The sequence below is a fragment of the Ascaphus truei genome, chromosome 8 (assembly GCF_040206685.1).
Source record: "Ascaphus truei isolate aAscTru1 chromosome 8, aAscTru1.hap1, whole genome shotgun sequence".
NCBI lineage: Eukaryota > Metazoa > Chordata > Amphibia > Anura > Ascaphidae > Ascaphus > Ascaphus truei.
The window spans coordinates 31,746,195-31,764,590 of NC_134490.1; the positions used below are offsets into that span (position 1 = coordinate 31,746,195).

Sequence of the window (18,396 nt, forward strand, 5' to 3'; positions counted from 1 at the left end):
GAAGAGACTGTGGTGGGAGGGGGTAACCAGGCTCTCTAATCAAGGTCAAGCCCGTTTTGGTTACCCCTGATCCGTGTATAAGGGTCCCAGAAAGTCAGCTCTTGGACCAAGTAACATTGTATCACTGTGTTATACTGTATTAAAAGCATTTTGTGTGTTTTTCCCTTTCCGGGCATGTAATCAAGCAGGGATTAATAGGGTATGAGTTTCAAGGTTTTTTTTGCGGAGGAACCGTTGACAGAATGTGCTTAGGAGGTTGGGGTCCGGAGTTGTCTGTTCCCCCATAAATGTACCCCGGGGATCATGTCTGATTCTCAGATATATGTAGGCACATTGTCCCGGCAATACCTCCCCTTGAAAATGCAAGCGTGACTCACCACTAGGGCACCCTGCTTCAGCACAGCCCAGAAAGGAGAATGAGGCACAGGGATAAAACATTCCTGTAGCTGAGGGAATCCCTGGGTTAAGGGGGGTACCACAGCTAGTGCCAAAGTGACCCACAACCAGTATAAGGTTATTGGGTGCCCCAACCGTATACAAGGTTGAGGGGGGGACTCAGAGTCCAAACTGAGTCCAAGGGAAAGTGTGTGGGGAATAAAGCAGATAGAAATAAAACTACGATATTTTTCCTTTTCTGTCCCCTGTACCCAGAGACTCAGAAGTGTATTAAAATACTCTAATGTAAGGTGCTTTTTACATTCGGAACCAATGTCCAAATAGGCTGTGCGAGCTAACCCATAGGCGCCGGTAAGTCTGCTGGACATCGAAGTTCAAAGCAACCAGAGGATGCCCAGGAGGTGTGAATAGCATTTGGTCAGAAGGTGGAGTGAGTACCAGGTCCAGAGATCAATGGCAGTCCTCTGGGATGCCACTTGTTCTGTCAGACCTGGTGGAGCCTGCCCAGCGGGTGGCATTGAGAAATCTAGGGAGAGAGGTGGCAGGCTTTCGCATGTCTCTTGGCTATTTTGGATTTTCTGCTGACCCAGCTTTTCTAGCCGTCTTGGCTCCGATTGGCTGCTTGGGATAGTTCCCACGCGTTGATTGGCTTTTCAGTTTTGTGAATGAAACTGAAAATACTATAAGAATTGATCAGGCCAAATCAGATTAGCTCTCCCCGATACTAAGAGTGCGGACGGGCTTTTCAAAGTTGCTTCTGTTTGAATAGCAGTGCAACCGGGCTACGATTTTGGGCCTGAAAAGCCTACCTACCAGAGTTCTAAGTCCCGAATTTTGCGCCCAAGTTCTCAGAAATTATGGTAGCGGACACGGCTGGTATTTTATGCCGATTTGAGTTCCAGGAGATTTGGACTAACTCACGGTTAGGAGGGACCAAGTTTTCAGAAGAGAACGTAGCGGTGGCGTCTGGAATTTTATACCGATTTGGGTTTAGGAGATTCCGGGCTAAGTACCGGTCAGGGTAAAACTCTACCATAGAGTTCCCTGCACCTAGTAAAGTTTAGTTTTCTACCCCAATCGCAATGTGTCTTTTTGTCTGTATTTTGTGTATCATTGTGTATAAGCGAATTTATGCCAAATAAACTACAATTTATTTCATTGCCTTGTTTTGCTCAATGAATGATCCTGGTAAAAAGGTATAAATAACCTGGTCTCCCGTGACAGAGACGACTGATGGCCTTTATTCCTAAGGAAGTCACGTGTTTTGTTAGACTGTTAACTCACTCTCCGATTTCAGCATCTTAAGAAGAAAAGTCAGTCATATTACTCCGCTTATTTTGTCCAGAGGGGTACCTATAGATTGTGCTCTGTCCATAACCACGGCTGTCTGGTGACTTTACTATGTTTTCTATCCTTTAATTCTGTTTTGAATTTATCAATATTAATCTCTAGTCATCTTTCATAATTCTTAAAATCCTGAATTTAGAGATGTCCTTAAGGGTTAAATCAAGTTCAGCACGGATCCATTCCAATCTTATTTTTTCGTGCTCAATCAGTAAGGACATTAACTCTTTGGCGCAATTAGAGAGCTAGCTCCCATCGTTTGATAAAATCAGTTGATGTAATATGGTGTGAAGGGTTATGTCTTAGGCCGCGTCCATGGTTAGCACGACCACGCGGCTCGAACAAAAGGCATTGCCTCAAGGAAAATGGCCATTGTCATGGGAGAGGGGGTTTGGCCCGGTATTAAAGGGGTTACACACCATTTGGCAACCCACTGCACTCACCTGTGAGGCGAGGGGTTAACTGGAATGATGTCCAGTACTGTAGTTATGCCCCTGCTTCAGCACCAACTGTGTATCCCCCTGTGAATATGTATTGCTCCCATTCCAGTGTCTGCACCAATACATACACTGGGATCTATGCGGGAGGGAAAGGGTTCATGTTAATTCTGTGTTTATGGCCCGTTGTCCCTTTTCCCGCCTTTGCAGGCTCCATAGGTCGCCATTGGGGCTCAATACAATCCTATGGAGATTCCGGCGATTTGGGCCCGTTTCCGTAGAAGACATGCAGGTGGCGCCCGAGAGGAGGAGCGGCGGTTCTCCATTGAAAGTCAATGGAGCCATCCATTTCAATGGGGATTCCTGGAAGCTGACCTCCGGAGACGAGCTGGCAGCCAGCCAGACCGCAAGAGCAGAAACATTGTCACAAAAGAGCTTTGATCGCGCCATTGGCGTGGGAACTAGGGCCTCGGACAAGTTCACGGCCAATTGGCGTGGAAACTTCTGTTCTAGGGCACCTAGGAATAAAATTATTTTTGCCCCTAGACCCTAGGAACCCCCACACTCAACCACCACCGGGTCCGAGAATTAAGGACCCCCGTAAAGGGTCGCGCTCACCACGAGGGTCGCGCCATTGACTAATGATAGCGGAGGTCCCAATGAATCCTATGGCGGCGCCGGCCCATGCATTTCCTATGGAGGCGCCGGCCATATTGATTCTAATGGAGGAAAGCCGCGTGGCTTTGAAACGGCCAAGTCCGAAAGTGTGTAAAGGTAAAACCCATATCCCCGATTCTGAGTGTACCAGAGGGCTAGGATTTTGGTAGCATGTAGTCACTGCTCCGGCATAACTGCATGGCCATTTCCAGCCCTCTCCGATCAACCAGACGGAGTATGGGCAAATGTCAAAATTGTGATTTCCCCATTGACTTCAATGGCGGAGTTGCTCCATTGAAAGCCTATAGCAGCGGAGCCCATTGATTTCAATGGGAAAGTGAACTGCAGTGATTTCTTTAAGCTTATAGCGGAGAATCCTGCATTAAAGTTAATAGGGGATTTTAACTTGTTTTTTGTATCTCCGGTTCTGGGGGTCGTGGAAGGCTGATATTTGGCCACTATGGCAAGGGTCCTCTGGCATGAGGACCTGGCCAATTTCAGCCTGCTCAGACCCACAGAACGGATTATTTTAATATGTGTAGATATTAAAGAATATACTGTTTTGCAAGGCTGGTATAAAAGCCCGGGAAAGTTACTGGCTCTGCTTTATGTTAATGTTCAGGAGGGCGACTCTTTGTCTACAACAGCCCCCCTGATCAAAGACTTGACCACTCTGATTGTGTACAATAGGGTGGAGAAACGCAGAGCCTGAGTGGTCTGTAAGTGCCATAATCCACACCTACAGACAAACGGGTTTCCTGAGGTTAGGGTATGGGGCTGAAACTCCATATAAACGAGTGTAAGCCCTATACCCAGTGTCTTTTCGTGATGTCTTCATTTGAACCTGTATTGCTGAATGAATTGCCAATCCTGTACCTGATTGCTTCATTGTCCAACCCCTAAGTAAGTGCTATTTCTTGTCTGTTATTTGTATAATCTTGCGTGTTCTCCTTCTTTAAGGAATAAACTATATTTATTATATCCAAGTCGTGTTCAATTCAACCCAGATATTTGGTGTATATTATGACCTATCACTAGCTACCGTGACAGGCTATATTTACTGGTGGCAGCAGCGGGATTGAATTGAACCTGTATTACAGTTTACTGCGGGATTCTGTAATACAGTTGGAACTCGGGTGAATTGCGAGTTCCTAAGGCTAATGATATTGAACACACGGGTGTACAACATATAACGCGAGATATAACACCCCCTCACTGTTCATACCTAACCCCTGAAAGCCTTGAACCATGAGCGAGGGTGCCGGTGCATCTACAATCCGGACACGGGCTCAGATACGGGACAAGTACGCGAGTACGGGCTGCCCACGGAGGACAGAGATATGGAGCAGATGGAGGAGGCGATCGGAGAACACGAAACCCGACAGGCTGAGCTAAGATCCAAAGCTGCAGCCGCTGTAACCACCAAACTGTCCGGAGAGTAGGGAATGGACCCAGCTCTGGGACGGCAGAGACTTGCGGAGGGAGCGTGTGATCTTGGAGACTACGGGAGTCTTGCAGCAGGAGAGGTATCGGCCATTGCGGCGGCCAGTCCATTTTCCCTGGAAGAGCTAGCACTGATGTCTGTGTGGGGAGAGACGTGGTCCCAGGCAGAGCGGAACGAACTCCAGAAGCTGGCCATGTCCCAACCCACTTACCCCCTCCCTGAGCACGGCGCTCGAGCAACTCCGCTCTGGACTAAGCAGCCTCTTGCGGGAGGTAGTTTACCGGCGGCGGAGAAGCTCTGGCATGAGCCCGGCGCTCGAGCTACTCCGCTCTGGACTAAGCAGCCTCTTGCGGGAGGAAGTCCATCGGCGGCGGAGAAGCTCCGGAACGAGCCCGGCGCTCTAACAACTCCGCCTTGGATTCAGCAGCCTCTTGCGGGAGGTAATCCACCGGCGGTGGAGGAGTTCTGGCAGAAGCAGCGTTTTTATCACTGCAACAAAGCGGGCCACATCAAAGCCCGATGCCCGGACCGTGCATGGTCGGGCGAAGGAGCCCCTCAGGGCCAACGTTCACAAGCTGCGGAGAAGGTAACCCGTTTAACGGCATCCTCCGAAGGCTCCCGCCCAGCCGGGGCGACAACCCTTCGCGGGACGTCTCCTGGAGAACCTGGCCGGGCAGCATCAGCAACAGCGGTGGAGACCATCCATCTGATCCCGGCGAAGAACAGCGGAGCGGCGGCCGGAGCAGATCTTTTCCGGCCATCAGAAGCGGTGTTCGGCAAGCGGTCGGCTTGCTATAGCAAGGTGCTGTTGTCCCCCTGGCCCGACCTGATATGGTCCGGCCAGTGGAAGTGCTCCCAGGACGCGGGATGCAGGCGGCGGAGAAGCCGCGATTCCGGCAAGCTGCCGGAGCCGATTTGATTTGGGGGGAGGGTCGGGGTGTGCTAGAGGTGGGTGTTTTGCATTGTTTGGAGGAGTCGACGATCCTCAGCGATGACCGGAGCCCCACGGTCTACGCTGACGACCCTGTACCGAAGCCGGGTGCTGTTGCGGCAGTCACCCGGAGCTCGCCCGCGGCTGCGGAAGAGCAGAGATTCCGGCAAAGTGCCGGAGCCTTTTCTGAGTGAGGGGAGGGACAGGGTGTGTGGGAGGGGGTTATTTTTTCGGGTTTGAAAGGAGCCGAGTTTCTCCTTGAGGACCTGGGACCCATATCCTGCACCGATTTACCTGTGCCAAACCCAGGTGCTGTTGCAGCAGTTGCCCGGAGCTCGCCGGCGGCGGCCACTCAAGTCCCCCTGCAATCGGGACCTACGAAAGCTGTCGGTCTCTGCGGGGACCAGCGAGGTAAGCCAGACCAAGTCGCAGACTGACCCTGACTTATTTTGTCCTATAACTGTACCCTGTTATTCCCCTGTAGGAGTGACCAGTGGGTGGCAGGAGATAGGGCTACCAGTGGAGGGGAAGAAAGGGCAGCGTGTAGGGCAGCTAGGCTTTCCCATTACCCTGGTGGAGCATCAAGGGGGCTCTCAGTTAAGAGCCCCACTGTTGCAGCCTTGCTATGGGCTGGAGATATCAGGGGTTGTGGCAAAGTTAGACCACCCCAGGGTTACCTAGCAGCCAGGAGCCAAGACGGGTGCATCCGCACCCGCAACCCTGAGCTCGTCTCCGGTAATGGGGGCACAGCTTCAGGGAGAAGGGCTCGCCCCGTTAGCACCCAGCTCTAGGGTAGGATTGCCTGGGAAAGGGTTGGGTGGGCCAGTGGGAACCGGGGAGGAAAGGCAGCAAGTGAGCCAGCTAGATTTCCCCATTACCCTGGCAGAGCATCAGGGGGTCTCTCGATTTAGAGCCCCACTGTTGTCACCTGGCTATGCGCTGGAGGTATCAGGGGCAGTGGCAAAGTTAGACCACCCCCAGATTACCTGCCAGCCAGGAGCCAAGGCAGGTGCTTCTGCACCAGTGCCCCTGGGCTCCTCTCCGGTAATGGGGAGGCAGTGTCAGGGAGATGGCCTCACTCAGGTGTCTTTAGTATCCAGGTTAGGATTAGCTAGGGAGAAGTGGAGTGAGGGAAGACTGCAAGTAGGTAGTCAGCACAATGTCTCAGTAAGAGGAGATAGGCTAGTGGTAGCCGGGGAGGAAAAGCAGCAGGTATGGCAGCTAGAGCTCCCCATTACCCTGGCGGAGCCTCAGGGGGTCTCTCAGATCAGCAACCCCCTGTTGCAGCCTGGCTATGGGCTGGAGGTATCAAGGGCAGTGGAAAGCTTGTGCCACCTCAGGGATGCCTGCCAGCCAAGACGGATGCATCTGAAGAGATGCCCCAGAGCTCATCCCTGGTAAGGGGGAGACAAGTTCAGGGAGGTAGGTGTACTCAGGTAGTCCCTGTGTCTAGGTTAGGATTGCCTAGGGGGGAGCAGAGTGAAGGTGGGCTGCAGGGAGGTAGGCAGCAGGAGTCATCAGCAGTGGCTGAGGTGCTGAGCCTAGGAGAGGCTAGGTAGGGAGGCACTGTGGAGCAGGGGGAGATAGGTCAGTGGGGTGTCAGGCAGCTGGTAGAAGCTTGGGATGGGCTAGGAAGGCAGGAGGTCCCTTGTTTGGACTTACCAGGAGCAACCCCCATGACAGATTCCCCAGGGTTCCCAGAGGTAGGGCTGTGGGGAGGTAGGCAGCCAGTAGCCAGAGCTAGGGGGTACAGCAGAGGGTTCTGTCCCCAGGGCAGCCAAGGTTAGCTACAGAGGGTAAGGGCAGCATAGTGGAGGGTAGAGGAGTGATGCTAGCCCTAGCAGCAGTGGTGGTAGCAGGTGCTTATCTCCTGGCCTTCAGGTTTGAGAGGGCAGGAGCAAAGCATCTGGGTACCAGGAACCCCAGTACAGGTTACTGGGGGATTGCCTTGTCCCAGGAGGCAAAGGAGAGGGTAGTAGTCAGCATCCCAGGTGATTTCTGGACTCCAGAAGTGATGCCACTCGGGGTGGGGACTGCCTTAGAGCCAGGAAGGAGAGGCACAGGTATAGCGGAGCAGCTACAGGTGGGTACAGGGCCAGGGCAGGTAGGGTCCCTATCCGATAGTGACATAGCTCTTTCCCAGACTGGTTTGACGGAGAAGCGACGGTCTGTGCTTGTTAGCTAGTCTCTCGCTGGTACAGAGACGTGCCAGTCTCTGGGCAACATGCAGCCTGGTCTGCAGAGGTGCCCCTTCACAGTGGTCTTGGTTCACCAGGCACTGGGTGGGGGGTAGAGGGTGTCAAAGGAGAATGCCCGGCGGCCACGTTGGAGCCCTGCTCAGCAGGATCTGGACTTCACAATCCAATGTGGCCAGGACAATTTTGCCAGGCAAACCCCTCAGGACTTATCAAGTGCTTCAAGGATGCCCGTGGGGTCCCAGTGCCAGGGTGGGCAGCTGGGGCACAAGGCACCCATTGAGCAGGGGAGGTGTCATGGGAGAGGGGGTTTGGCACGGTATTAAAGGGGTTACACCCCATTTGGCCTCCCCCTACACTCACCTGGGAGGAGAGGGGGTTAACTGGAATGATGTCCAGTACTGTAGTTATGCCCCTGCTTCAGCACCAACTGTGTATCCCCCTGTGAATATGTATTGTTCCCATTCCAGTGTTTGCACCAACACATACACTGGGATCTATGCGGGAGGGAAAGGGTTAATGTTAATTCTGTGTTTATGGCCCTTTGTCCCTTTTCCCGCCTTTGCAGGCTCCATTTTGCAGTTTCTCCATAGGTCGCCATTGGGGCTCAATACAATCCTATGGAGATTCCGGCGATTTGGGCTCGTTTCCGTAGAAGACCTGCAGGTGGGGCTCGAGAGGAGGAGCGGCGGTTCACCATTGAAAGTCAATGGAGCCATCCATTTCAATGGGGATTCCTGGAAGCCGACCTCCGGAGATGAGCTGGCAGCCAGCCAGACCGCAAAACCGCAAGAGCAGAAACATTGTCACAAAAGAGCTTTGATTGCGCCATTGGCGTGGCAACTAGGGCATCGGTCAAGTTCACGGCCAATTGGCGTGGGAACTTCTGTTCTAGGGCACCTAGGAATAAAATATAATATTTTTGCCCCTAGACCCTAGGAACCCCCACACTCAACCACCACCGGGTCCGAGAATTAAGGACCCCCGTAAAGGGTCGCGCTCGCCACGAGGGTCTCGCCATTGACTAATGATAATGGAGGTCCCATTGAATCCTATGGCGTGCCGGCCCATGCATTTCCTATGGAGGCGCCGGCCATATTGATTCTAATGGAGGAAAGCTGCGTCGCTTTGAAACGGCTAAGTCCGAAAGTGTGTAAAGGTAAAACCCATATCCCCGGTTCTGTGAGTACCAGAGGGCTGGGATTTTGGTAGCATGTAGTCACTGCTCCGCCATGACTGCATGGCCATTTCTAGCCCTCTCCGATCAACCAGACGGAGTATAGGCAAATGTGAAAATTGTGGTTTCCCCATTGACTTCAATGGCGTAGTTGCTCCATTGAAAGCCTATAGCGGCGGAGCCCATTGATTTCAATGGGAGAGTGAACTGCAGTGATTTCTTTTAGCTTATAGCGGAGAATCCTGCATTAAAGTCAATAGGGGATTTTAACTCGGTTTTTGTATCTCCGGTTCTGGGGGTCGTGGAAGGCTGATATTTGGCCACTATGGCAAGGGTCCTCTGGCATGAGGACCTGGCCAATTTCAGCCTGCTCAGACCCACAGAACGGATTATTTTAATATGTGTAGATATTAAAGAATATACTGTTTTGCAAGGCTGGTATAAAAGCCCGGGAAAGTTACTGGCTCTGCTTTATGTTAATGTTCAGGAGGGCGACTCTTTGTCTACAACAGCCCCCCTGATCAAAGACTTGACCACTCTGTGTACAATAGGGTGGAGAAACGCAGAGCCTGAGTGGTCTGTAAGTGCCATAATCCACACCTACAGACAAACGGGTTTCCTGACTAGATACAAGTCTGGTAGACTTTCAGGCGCCCAAGGTTAGGGTATGGGGCTGAAACTCCATATAAACGAGTGTAAGCCCTATACCCAGTGTCTTTTCATGATGTCTTCATTTGAACCTGTATTGCTGAATGAATTGCCAATCCTGTACCTGATTGCTTCATTGTCCAACCCCTAAGTGCTATTTCTTGTCTGTTATTTGTATCATCTTGCGTGTTCTCCTTCTTTAAGGAATAAACTATATTAATTATATCTAAGTCGTGTTCAATTCAACCCAGATATTTGGTGTATATTATAACCTATCACTAGCTACCATGGCAGCCATAGATATTTCACGCGATAAAATTTGATTTTGTCGCATGACGGCCGGGTCACTCGAATGGTTCCGGCATTGAGAGCGAACCAGCTCAGTGACTTCATGCCTCCCCATCGCATCTCCCACTAGGCCACAAATCACCTCTGCTGCAGGCACGCGCATTGCCACACGCTCCGTCGCGCACGCCTAGCATGGCCTTTGCCTAAATCCACGAGGGATCATCTCATGTTCTATATAATTCTGTAGACTCGTCACCTCCCACCATATCCGAGTCTGATCTGAGTAATCAAGAGATATGCCGGAGGTGATCTAGAATAGTCGGATTTCTTTAAGAGATAGTAATAAGTGCTTTAGAGAACACGATTTTAGCCTCATCCGGCTTGCATGAGACATCGATACCATTAGTGAGAAAACCTGACATGGTGGGTGCAGAATAGAGGGTTCAGAGACATCCCACATAAAAAAAAAAAAAAAAACACACAAGAGAAATTGCACTGGAGGGCTGCACCTAAATAGACCAGCAGGTGAATGGATAATCCTAGTGACGCAAGGTGGGTGCAAGACTGTAAATAGTTAAGTGAACATCAAAACAAAAAGGGAGGATACAAAGAAGTGTATACACCAAAAGAAATCAGTTTGTTGCAAACCACACAAAATAAAACATAGCATTTAATAAATTGATTAAAAACATGTATCACTGTAGTTGGAGTCCAAACTGTCATTGTCAGTTTTAAATTGAGCTGGCTGTTATTCAGACATGTGAAACTCTGAGAACAGTGATGTGGGGTAATTCCACAATATCAGAATGTCATCGATGTACCTGATCCACTGCTCGATGTGGTCAGTGTCCATAGAAAACTAGGCAATGAACACGTGAATGTCCTCCCACCAGCCAAAGTACAAGTTGGCATAGGTAGGTGTGCATGCCGTACCCATGGTCTTGTGGTAGTACTGGTCGTCAAAGATGAAATAATTATGTGTCAACACCTAATGTAGGAGGTCGAGGAAAAAACTATTGTGCTTCCCAAATCTGCAGTCTAGTTGATAGAAAATGTGCACATGCCGTGAGCCCATTATTAATGTCTGATGCTGGTGTACAGTGACTACGTCAAGAATCGCAAAAAATGTCTCTGGGGTAAAAGTAATGACACTGAGTATCCAAAGTATCTTTTGTGTCCTAAACGTAAGATGGTAGACTGGTAACAAAACTCAGCAGGACTTTGTCAATGTACACATTGCTACCTTCCATGAGGCAATTATTGCCTGAGACGATATGTCGTCCCAGGGGGTGCAGTTGGTTCTTATGTATTTTTGGGAGACTGAGCCACCTGTGCTGAAACAGGAATATCCTGAAAACCTGACCTGTTGGTGGCCCTTGAGGACTGGAGTTGGCCACCCCTGATGTAGATCTTTTAAATATTAGCATTACACATGGAGACCGTCTCTATTAATTTTTTTACAGCTGTTCCGTAATGTAAACCAGCAATTGGATGCCAAAGCCTTGAATCAATTGCTCTGTATTTTTTTTTTGTCAATACACAAGACAAAGAAAAGGGTTATGTTTTGTCAACCAGGTCGCTGAATGAGTGTTTGAAAGGCTTGCTGATATAAAAGGTGCAGTCCCTCCCAAGGCCAAATTGAAAGTGACATGTTTCAGGTTTAAATTTATACGCCGTGTTTTTTTTTTTTTTTAAACAAAATCTGACACCTAATAAGTTCTTGCAAGTCCTTTCTAAACCTGGTAAGCAGACACTTGGAGAGGGGCTTGATTTTCTCTGGCTGCCGAACAACAGTTTGCAGAGTCCCACTTATTCCCCCTCCCTTTATCTTCACTGGTTAGTTCAGGGGTGCGCAAACTTTCCCCCTGTCTGCTCCCCTCGGTGCCTCGCCCCCCCCCCCCCCGTCATCAAATGACGCTGGGTTACCATAACGAAGTGTCGCTGGAACGTAAGTGTGTTATAGATGCCTCACGCGGTCCCCCGGCATTTAATTTAAATGCCTTGGGGGAGAGTGCGGGACCTCTATAACTGCCACACCCCCCTCCCACCCCCCCGAAAATCTCGTGCCTCCCAGTTTGCTCACCCCTTAGTTAGGTGACAGGCACAGGGTGGGATAATGTTAGGGGAAACCCCTAAGTGACAAATACAAAACCTTCAGAGTCCCTGTCGAAAATAAACATTTGCTTAGTTCCAAAGAAGTCAAGATTGACTTAAGAACAGTTGGTTAAACTAAAGCATTAGTCAATGCTGCTTATTATTTTATTATAATTGTTTTTACCTAACATGACCTGCATCCAACCCCTGTTGATCCAATATTTAAAGTTTCAATCTTTATAATCTTGTCAGCAAAACAATTTGGCTGTTGGGGGTTTGCCCTTTTTATTTTTTTTAAAGAAAACACAGGAAAAGCGTTAAAAAAAATACACAGAAAAATTCCTAATTATACGGTTTGTCTTAGAAAATTCAGCAGGTATTTCAACGGTCCTATAATATCTCATTATTTCTAAAGAACTGTATGGAGAAAAAAAAATGGAGGATTTTACAACGAAATGTCACGTTAATGATCTACATGTCGTTTTAAAGATAGTGAGGTTTGTTTTTTTAAGTGATACTGGGGCTTTAACAGAATTTGTAAAAATTCTAGCAAACGAGTCGTTTGTTGCTAACTGCCTTTCCTCTGGTGCGGTGCTGCTTCTTCGTGATACTATGAAACTGAACTCTCGGTACACTCATCTCCCAACTTTTCAAAGGAAACCACAGATTACCTGCAGATCAGTCAGGAGTAAAAAAATAAAACAGCAATCTATATACGATAATGTCAGTTAAATATATGAGTATTCATAAAGAGCGAGATTAACCTGTTCGCTTCCCGAGGGTGTTTACAATGCATTGCAAAGACACCAACACAGCGGTATCCGCTTGCGTTTTGCATCAAGCTTTTTTTCTTTTTCTTCAATAAGCCTATAAACCTGCTCAGTGTTCCTGCAAAATACAGATTTATTTACGGCCTTCATTCCACAGTGATTGCAGGTAGGAGTATATTCCAGTTCTGCTCCCTGTTGCATGACCCTTTATTGTTAACACATTTTGCACATATCCAAGTTTGTGTTATTTCTTTAAGGTCTTTGATAACGCTGATTAAGTCTCAGGTTCATCACTTCAGCGCTACATGGATCTGGAGCAGACCAAGAAGTCCCTATGGTCCCGTAGAGCTGATCAGGGATCCCCTGACACCTAGGAAGGTGACGGATTGCGGTCTTCAAGTTCTTAGAAAACAGGTGTCTAAAGATGACCACCGTGATAACATATTTAATGAGTTAGATCTGCCCCTGAAGGCACAATCTCATGTAGCCGGCAAAAGACAGCCTATTGTAAACGTCAATTGGCTTCCTTAAAACTAAAAATAAAAAAAAATAAAAAAAGTGCGCTAAAAGCAAAGAAGGTGTTACAAATTATATATTTCTATGGAGACTCTGTATGGGGGAGTGTGTATCAAGTGCTTTCTCCCTCCTTATCACACCCTGTCTTGATTAGAGAGCCTTAAGGATGAGGGGAAGAGGGGGTTTTGCCTGTGCAAACTCTTGTTGAACACACTAACAGACAAAAGGAGGAAATCAAACCCCTCCCTAGTCTCAGGTCACCATATTAATAAACAAACTTTAAAAATAATTTAAAATGCATAGAAATCTGATTTTATTAAAAACAAACAAACAAAAAAAAAACAACAACACACATCACCCATGGGTAACTCCTTAAACCTGTTACTGCCATTAGTTCACTTTGGTCCTAAGAGGGACAGACCCCTAAAATATATGTCACGGTCATCAGGACATTTGGTTTTAGGAAGGATAGTCCTTTAAAAAAAAGCATCACACAAATTCACAAACTCTGAGGCTTGGCTATAGATTTGAACACTAAAACAACATACTGCCATGTAAAGCACTGCTGCACACTGACGTCCATCTAAAGACTTTTCCCAGTATATGAATAAAGACGTAGGTTGTAGGATTTCATCTCTTATGGTTACAGCCCTGACCCTACTGTTCCTTGAAACCGGTCTCGTGTCTCAGAACTGTTTTTAACTCTGCAGCTTGCAGCAAAAACACAAAACACTAAGGAAACTATCATTGTGGCTCTAGATTCCATTGATAACCGTAACCGTCCCCGTAACCGTCCCCGAACGGCTTTATCCGGCAGCCGTTGACACTAGTTCAGAGATCAGAGACGGTTCTGAAAGTGAAGCGGTTTCCTCTGTGAGGCGCTTTTCAAAGCAGTGAAGAGGTACAGTTGTGAAAGCAGGGATGAGAGGGAGGGGGAGCTTCAGAGTTTTACAGGTGAAAGGACCCAGATGACTGAGGATCTGACCAAACAACTCATAATTCAATGTTGTTCTAAAAATTCAGCCGAGTCAGACTCCAAACATGGAGCAGGGCCAGTGATGAGTAAGGTTCACTACAAACGAATGACACACACTCCAGAGTGAGACTATCAAATGAGTCTCACTATTAGTGCAAGGCTGCTTTACGATAAGTGAGACAATCTGGCAATCAGCGATGTATGCTACAAATGAGGGAAACATATTCATACGGTCTTATGAGCTCAAAACGTTTAATGAGTGAGATTCGCTTCTAATCAGCTGGACCAACTACCAATTATTGGCTCCTAATGAGCCAGACTTACTTCAAATAAGCGAGACTGCTTTTTACCGAGCAAAACTTACCTCTAATCAGCGAGACTTGCTCCAAATGAACGAGACTGCCTTTTAAGAAGCAACACGTACTTCTAATGAGCAACGCTCACGCTATAATGTATGATACATAATGGTTGTGGGAGAACTTTTAGAATGATGGGCCTTTAATAAGCATCACAATGGTTAGACTAGCATCTCTTTAGGTACGTACCACTTGGCGGTTTTGGCCGGGGAGGGACACTCCTTTTGGGTGGCAGCGCTGGAGTGTCGTGCTTTCCTTTGAAGGGGTCGTCTGAAAATCCTGTGCCCGAGAAAGAGGCAGCAAAGGGGTCGGGGGTGTGGTGCTGAAAAGACAAAAGCGGATGTGGGTTCCTTGATCCTAGACACTTATGGGGATGTGACATGGTAGGTAAGGACCTGCCACTGTCTTTAGTACCCGAACGGTTAACCTCAACAATGCCAGTGTCCCCCCTAAAAACACAGCTAAACAATATGATTGAGGCGCCTCTGGCAAAGGAGTTAAGGTGGTATTCCATGTTGGGCATCTGCCTACAAAAAGAGATATTCTGCACCATACAATCTCAAGTTCTGACAAGCTTTGGAAAAATCCCCATTCATCCACACTCACTGATTTTAATAATGAAAACTATGTTTGACAGGATCCCCCTGTTGGCTATTTGCTGTAAGCTAGAGCGAAATGAGGCTCTGCCCAAAATGACTCCCAAGACCTGGTGCTTCTGTATACTTTGGCTACTTAAATACAGACTGCACCCCTTTCTTTTAAAACGACAGGAACGAAACCAAGTGAAATGTAATATGAAATGATTGGAACATACTTATTGAAATTTTTAAACAAAAGCAGAACTGTATGTTTGCAAATAAAGTAGTGTCCCTGGGCTTATAAATACTGTAAATGTAAAATAAAAAATAAAAAATTTGCGAATTATGTGAAATGATTATATGTATGTCTGAGCCTGCATCAGTGCAAGCCCAGCTATAACAAATCAATTATGGTCCCAACAGTGGCCCTATAATGTATTCATTGTGTGCGCCCTTGGTACCCCAGTCTGACACTGGGGGTAATACATGAAAAAACTGCCCTAACTGTCCCTGGAAGGTTTTGCTCTGTGTATCCGGCAGCCGTTGGTATACTTTGAGAGATCAGAGAGGGTTCTGAAAGTGAAGCGGTTTCCTCTATTTGCTTTTCGCAGCATCTGAGAATTGGAAAGTAGAGACGACCTGACAGGAGGAGTGACAGGGGGCAGCACATCCCCTCTGTAGGTGTCAAAAACTAAGACTGCTGGAAGATTGTATTATCTTTGCTGACAGTGGATCCTATAATACATTGATCCACTGTGGTGGGCACTGCAGCCCTGTAAAGTACTTTGCACAGCACCGATTGGGTTATAAGATGTTTAGTAATACAGGTATGAGGATGCACCTATAAGGTTGCTCAAGGGTACATATAGATTGTATATGAAATCTGGAATATATACATTCACACCAAATTGTAAGCTCTTCTGGGAAGGGAGTCTGGAAAATTCCTGTGTGCTACGTACCGCACACTGTACTGTAATTGTGAAGCGTTTTGAGTCCCATTGGAAGAAAAGTGCTATATGAAATAGACACACACACACACACACACACACACACACACACACACACACGTCTCTATTAATCTTCCATCAGGGTGTCACCCTAAATTATATATAAACCCAGGACTGTCCGTGATAATGTGTAGCAAAACTCCATCAACCCTTGAAGGCTACCAACATATCATATTTTCAAGATTTCCCTAATTAAAATGCAATTAACAAACTAACCCAGCTGTAATTATCACCAAGACAACTTTCTTGGGTATGTACAGCTCTGAAAAATGGGTCTGTTGGCAGAAAGTATCAGCACAGTCACACCCTCAGGACAAAACAAGCCCTGTTGTGCATCTCTCACAGATCAGCGGAGCAATCTAATCTGTGGTTAAGCAGCAAGGGCTGGGAAAATTCTCACCCGCCAATGTTACTGAGCTATGCAAAGTTTGTATTTTTACACATTCTGGGCATGAGAGGGCCTCAGGAACCTCTCCAGCAGTTAAGTGGTTAAACCGTTGCAAGCCTACTAGTGAGTCAGTAATGCCCTACAGCCTCTTAGCTGTGCTGGTGCAGAGTTTGACAATCTGGCAGTGACCCAGTAAACTAAGCGCTGCCTCTCACACCCAAGAGACGAAACTTTGCAGAGAGAAGGAATGGGTTCAGCTCTGCAGTGTTGTCTAATAGAAGAGCGGGTAGGATTTGACAGCAGATTTAAACAATATTCAGAGTTTTCTGTTGCTGCCAAGACATTAAACTAGGCACAGTAACCACTCACTGGGCATTCAGGCTCCTGCTACCCACGGGGTTCACCTGCTGCTCTTTCTACACGGAAAGGGGCTAATATTTGCTAAATGTATAGTTCAGAGGTTTAGAGGTAAGCAACATCTAGCAGCTTATTCATTACACTTTAAGGCTCAATTTAACACACTGGAAATATTTTCAAAGCAGAAATGAGACTCTGAAAAGCTAGCAGTTTAAAAATGGTATGTGCTCCTTTCCTTCCCTATGTAATGAACGCAAGATAGCAGAGGACCCTAAGCCCATCATAACGAACAATTACTAGCATGGGACAAATGCAAGTAATTGTGTGTTATAGGTTATCTTTATATCACAGCATTCAGGTCTCGTCTGCAGAAGACGTTGGCAAATTACAAATAAGGATTCTAAGGGCGTCAGGTTCTCTCATTCTCTGTCACGAAAGTTTACACTTTGCAAACAGCAGAGGTGAGCCGCTGTTACGGCCTCAGAAAAAGCTGCATTTCTTAAATCTCCATTTTCCAACTATGTTCTTAAAAATGGTGTGTCTTTTTTTTTTTTTTTTTTTTTTTTTTAAACACCAATAACAAAGTTTTAACTTAAACTGATTTTTTGATCCAACCATTTCATGTCTGCCCATCAGCAAAGGCACTAACACCCTTCACATTTAGCAGATGGGGTGATAAGATTTTAGGGGCAACTTTCTGTGAAATTTACTAGCTGGGGCAGAATTCCTTTGATGTACATGAGATCCTGTGATTGATAATGGCTGCTTCCTTTACAGCGAGGTTCCTGCTCGCTGTGTTTTCAACTAAAAATCAAAGGTCTTTTGCAGACAGTGGTACCTTTTAAAGTCTACACAGTCTGAGGGTCTTGCAACAAATTGCAATGCTACTTTGATACTGACAGAGGTCGTGAGCACACATGCTTGCTATTTAAGGCCCGGGCCATAGAGGTGTGGGGAGAGCGGAGGCGCGCTAACGCTGAGGCTCGCCTGCTTCAGTCAGCGCGATTGCACAGACTTGCAGGCGAGCCAGCGTGCGCGAAGGGAGCCGGGGGAGGTGGTTGGAGATGGGGCAGTGACGTCGCTGGGCCAATCGCCCGTGACACACTGACGTCAATGTCACAGCGCCGACGTCCCGGCGCCGTGACGTTGACGCTGCTGTGCAGTGATTGGAGGTTTTCAGCCGACAGCGCGCTGAAAAACAGCTTGGCGCTCGGCTGAAAACTCCAAAGCCTGAGCACGCCTGCGGACGCTCGCGTGAGCCCCCTCTCAAGGCATCCTCATTGAGGATGCAGGGGCTCAGCGCGGAGCGTCCGCACGCCTCAGCACGGCTGGTCCATCTATGGACGCAGCCTAAAGCTGCAAATCTGATGCTTTAAGTTTCCAGATATCACTAAACATAGATATAAGACACATCTGCTGGTCAAGGCAGTTTACTGTAGATATACTACATGTACAAAGAACTCTCATACTGATCCATTGATAATAATATAATCATCATCAATATTTCATATAGTGCTTTTCTCCCAATGGGAGTCAAAGCGCTTCACAATTACAGTACTGTATAGTTTGCGGTATGCAGCACATAGGATTGCTACAGACGATCTTATAATCTATGTTTTTGATGCCTGAGGCACAAGGAGATAAAGTGATTTGCCCAAGGTCACAAGGAGCCGACAGCAGGAATTGAACCAGGTTCCCTTGATTCAAACTCTGGTGTTGTTTACAGAGTCCGTGCCATTACTCACTGAGCCGCTCCTTCTGGTAGAATGCAACACAATCTAGTGTTCTCCAGACCAGATCTCCAACTATGTATTCAATGTGCAATGCTGAGGTGTTT

At 47.5% G+C, this 18,396-nt stretch overlaps 1 protein-coding gene across 13 annotated transcripts in view; it reads right to left on the reverse strand.

Moving 5' to 3' along the window:
* Nucleotides 1–18,396, reverse strand: part of EPS15L1 (epidermal growth factor receptor pathway substrate 15 like 1) — a 79,918-nt gene that overhangs the window by 31,188 nt on the left and 30,334 nt on the right. For 12 of the 13 annotated variants that reach the window (XM_075611192.1, XM_075611189.1, XM_075611188.1 and 9 more), the window contains one exon: nucleotides 14,419–14,551. In XM_075611192.1, the coding sequence (XP_075467307.1) occupies nucleotides 14,419–14,551 (133 nt within the window). Of the gene's footprint in view, nucleotides 1–14,244; nucleotides 14,319–14,418; nucleotides 14,552–18,396 lie in introns of those variants that run through there. The other variant, XM_075611195.1, reaches the window with a different exon arrangement.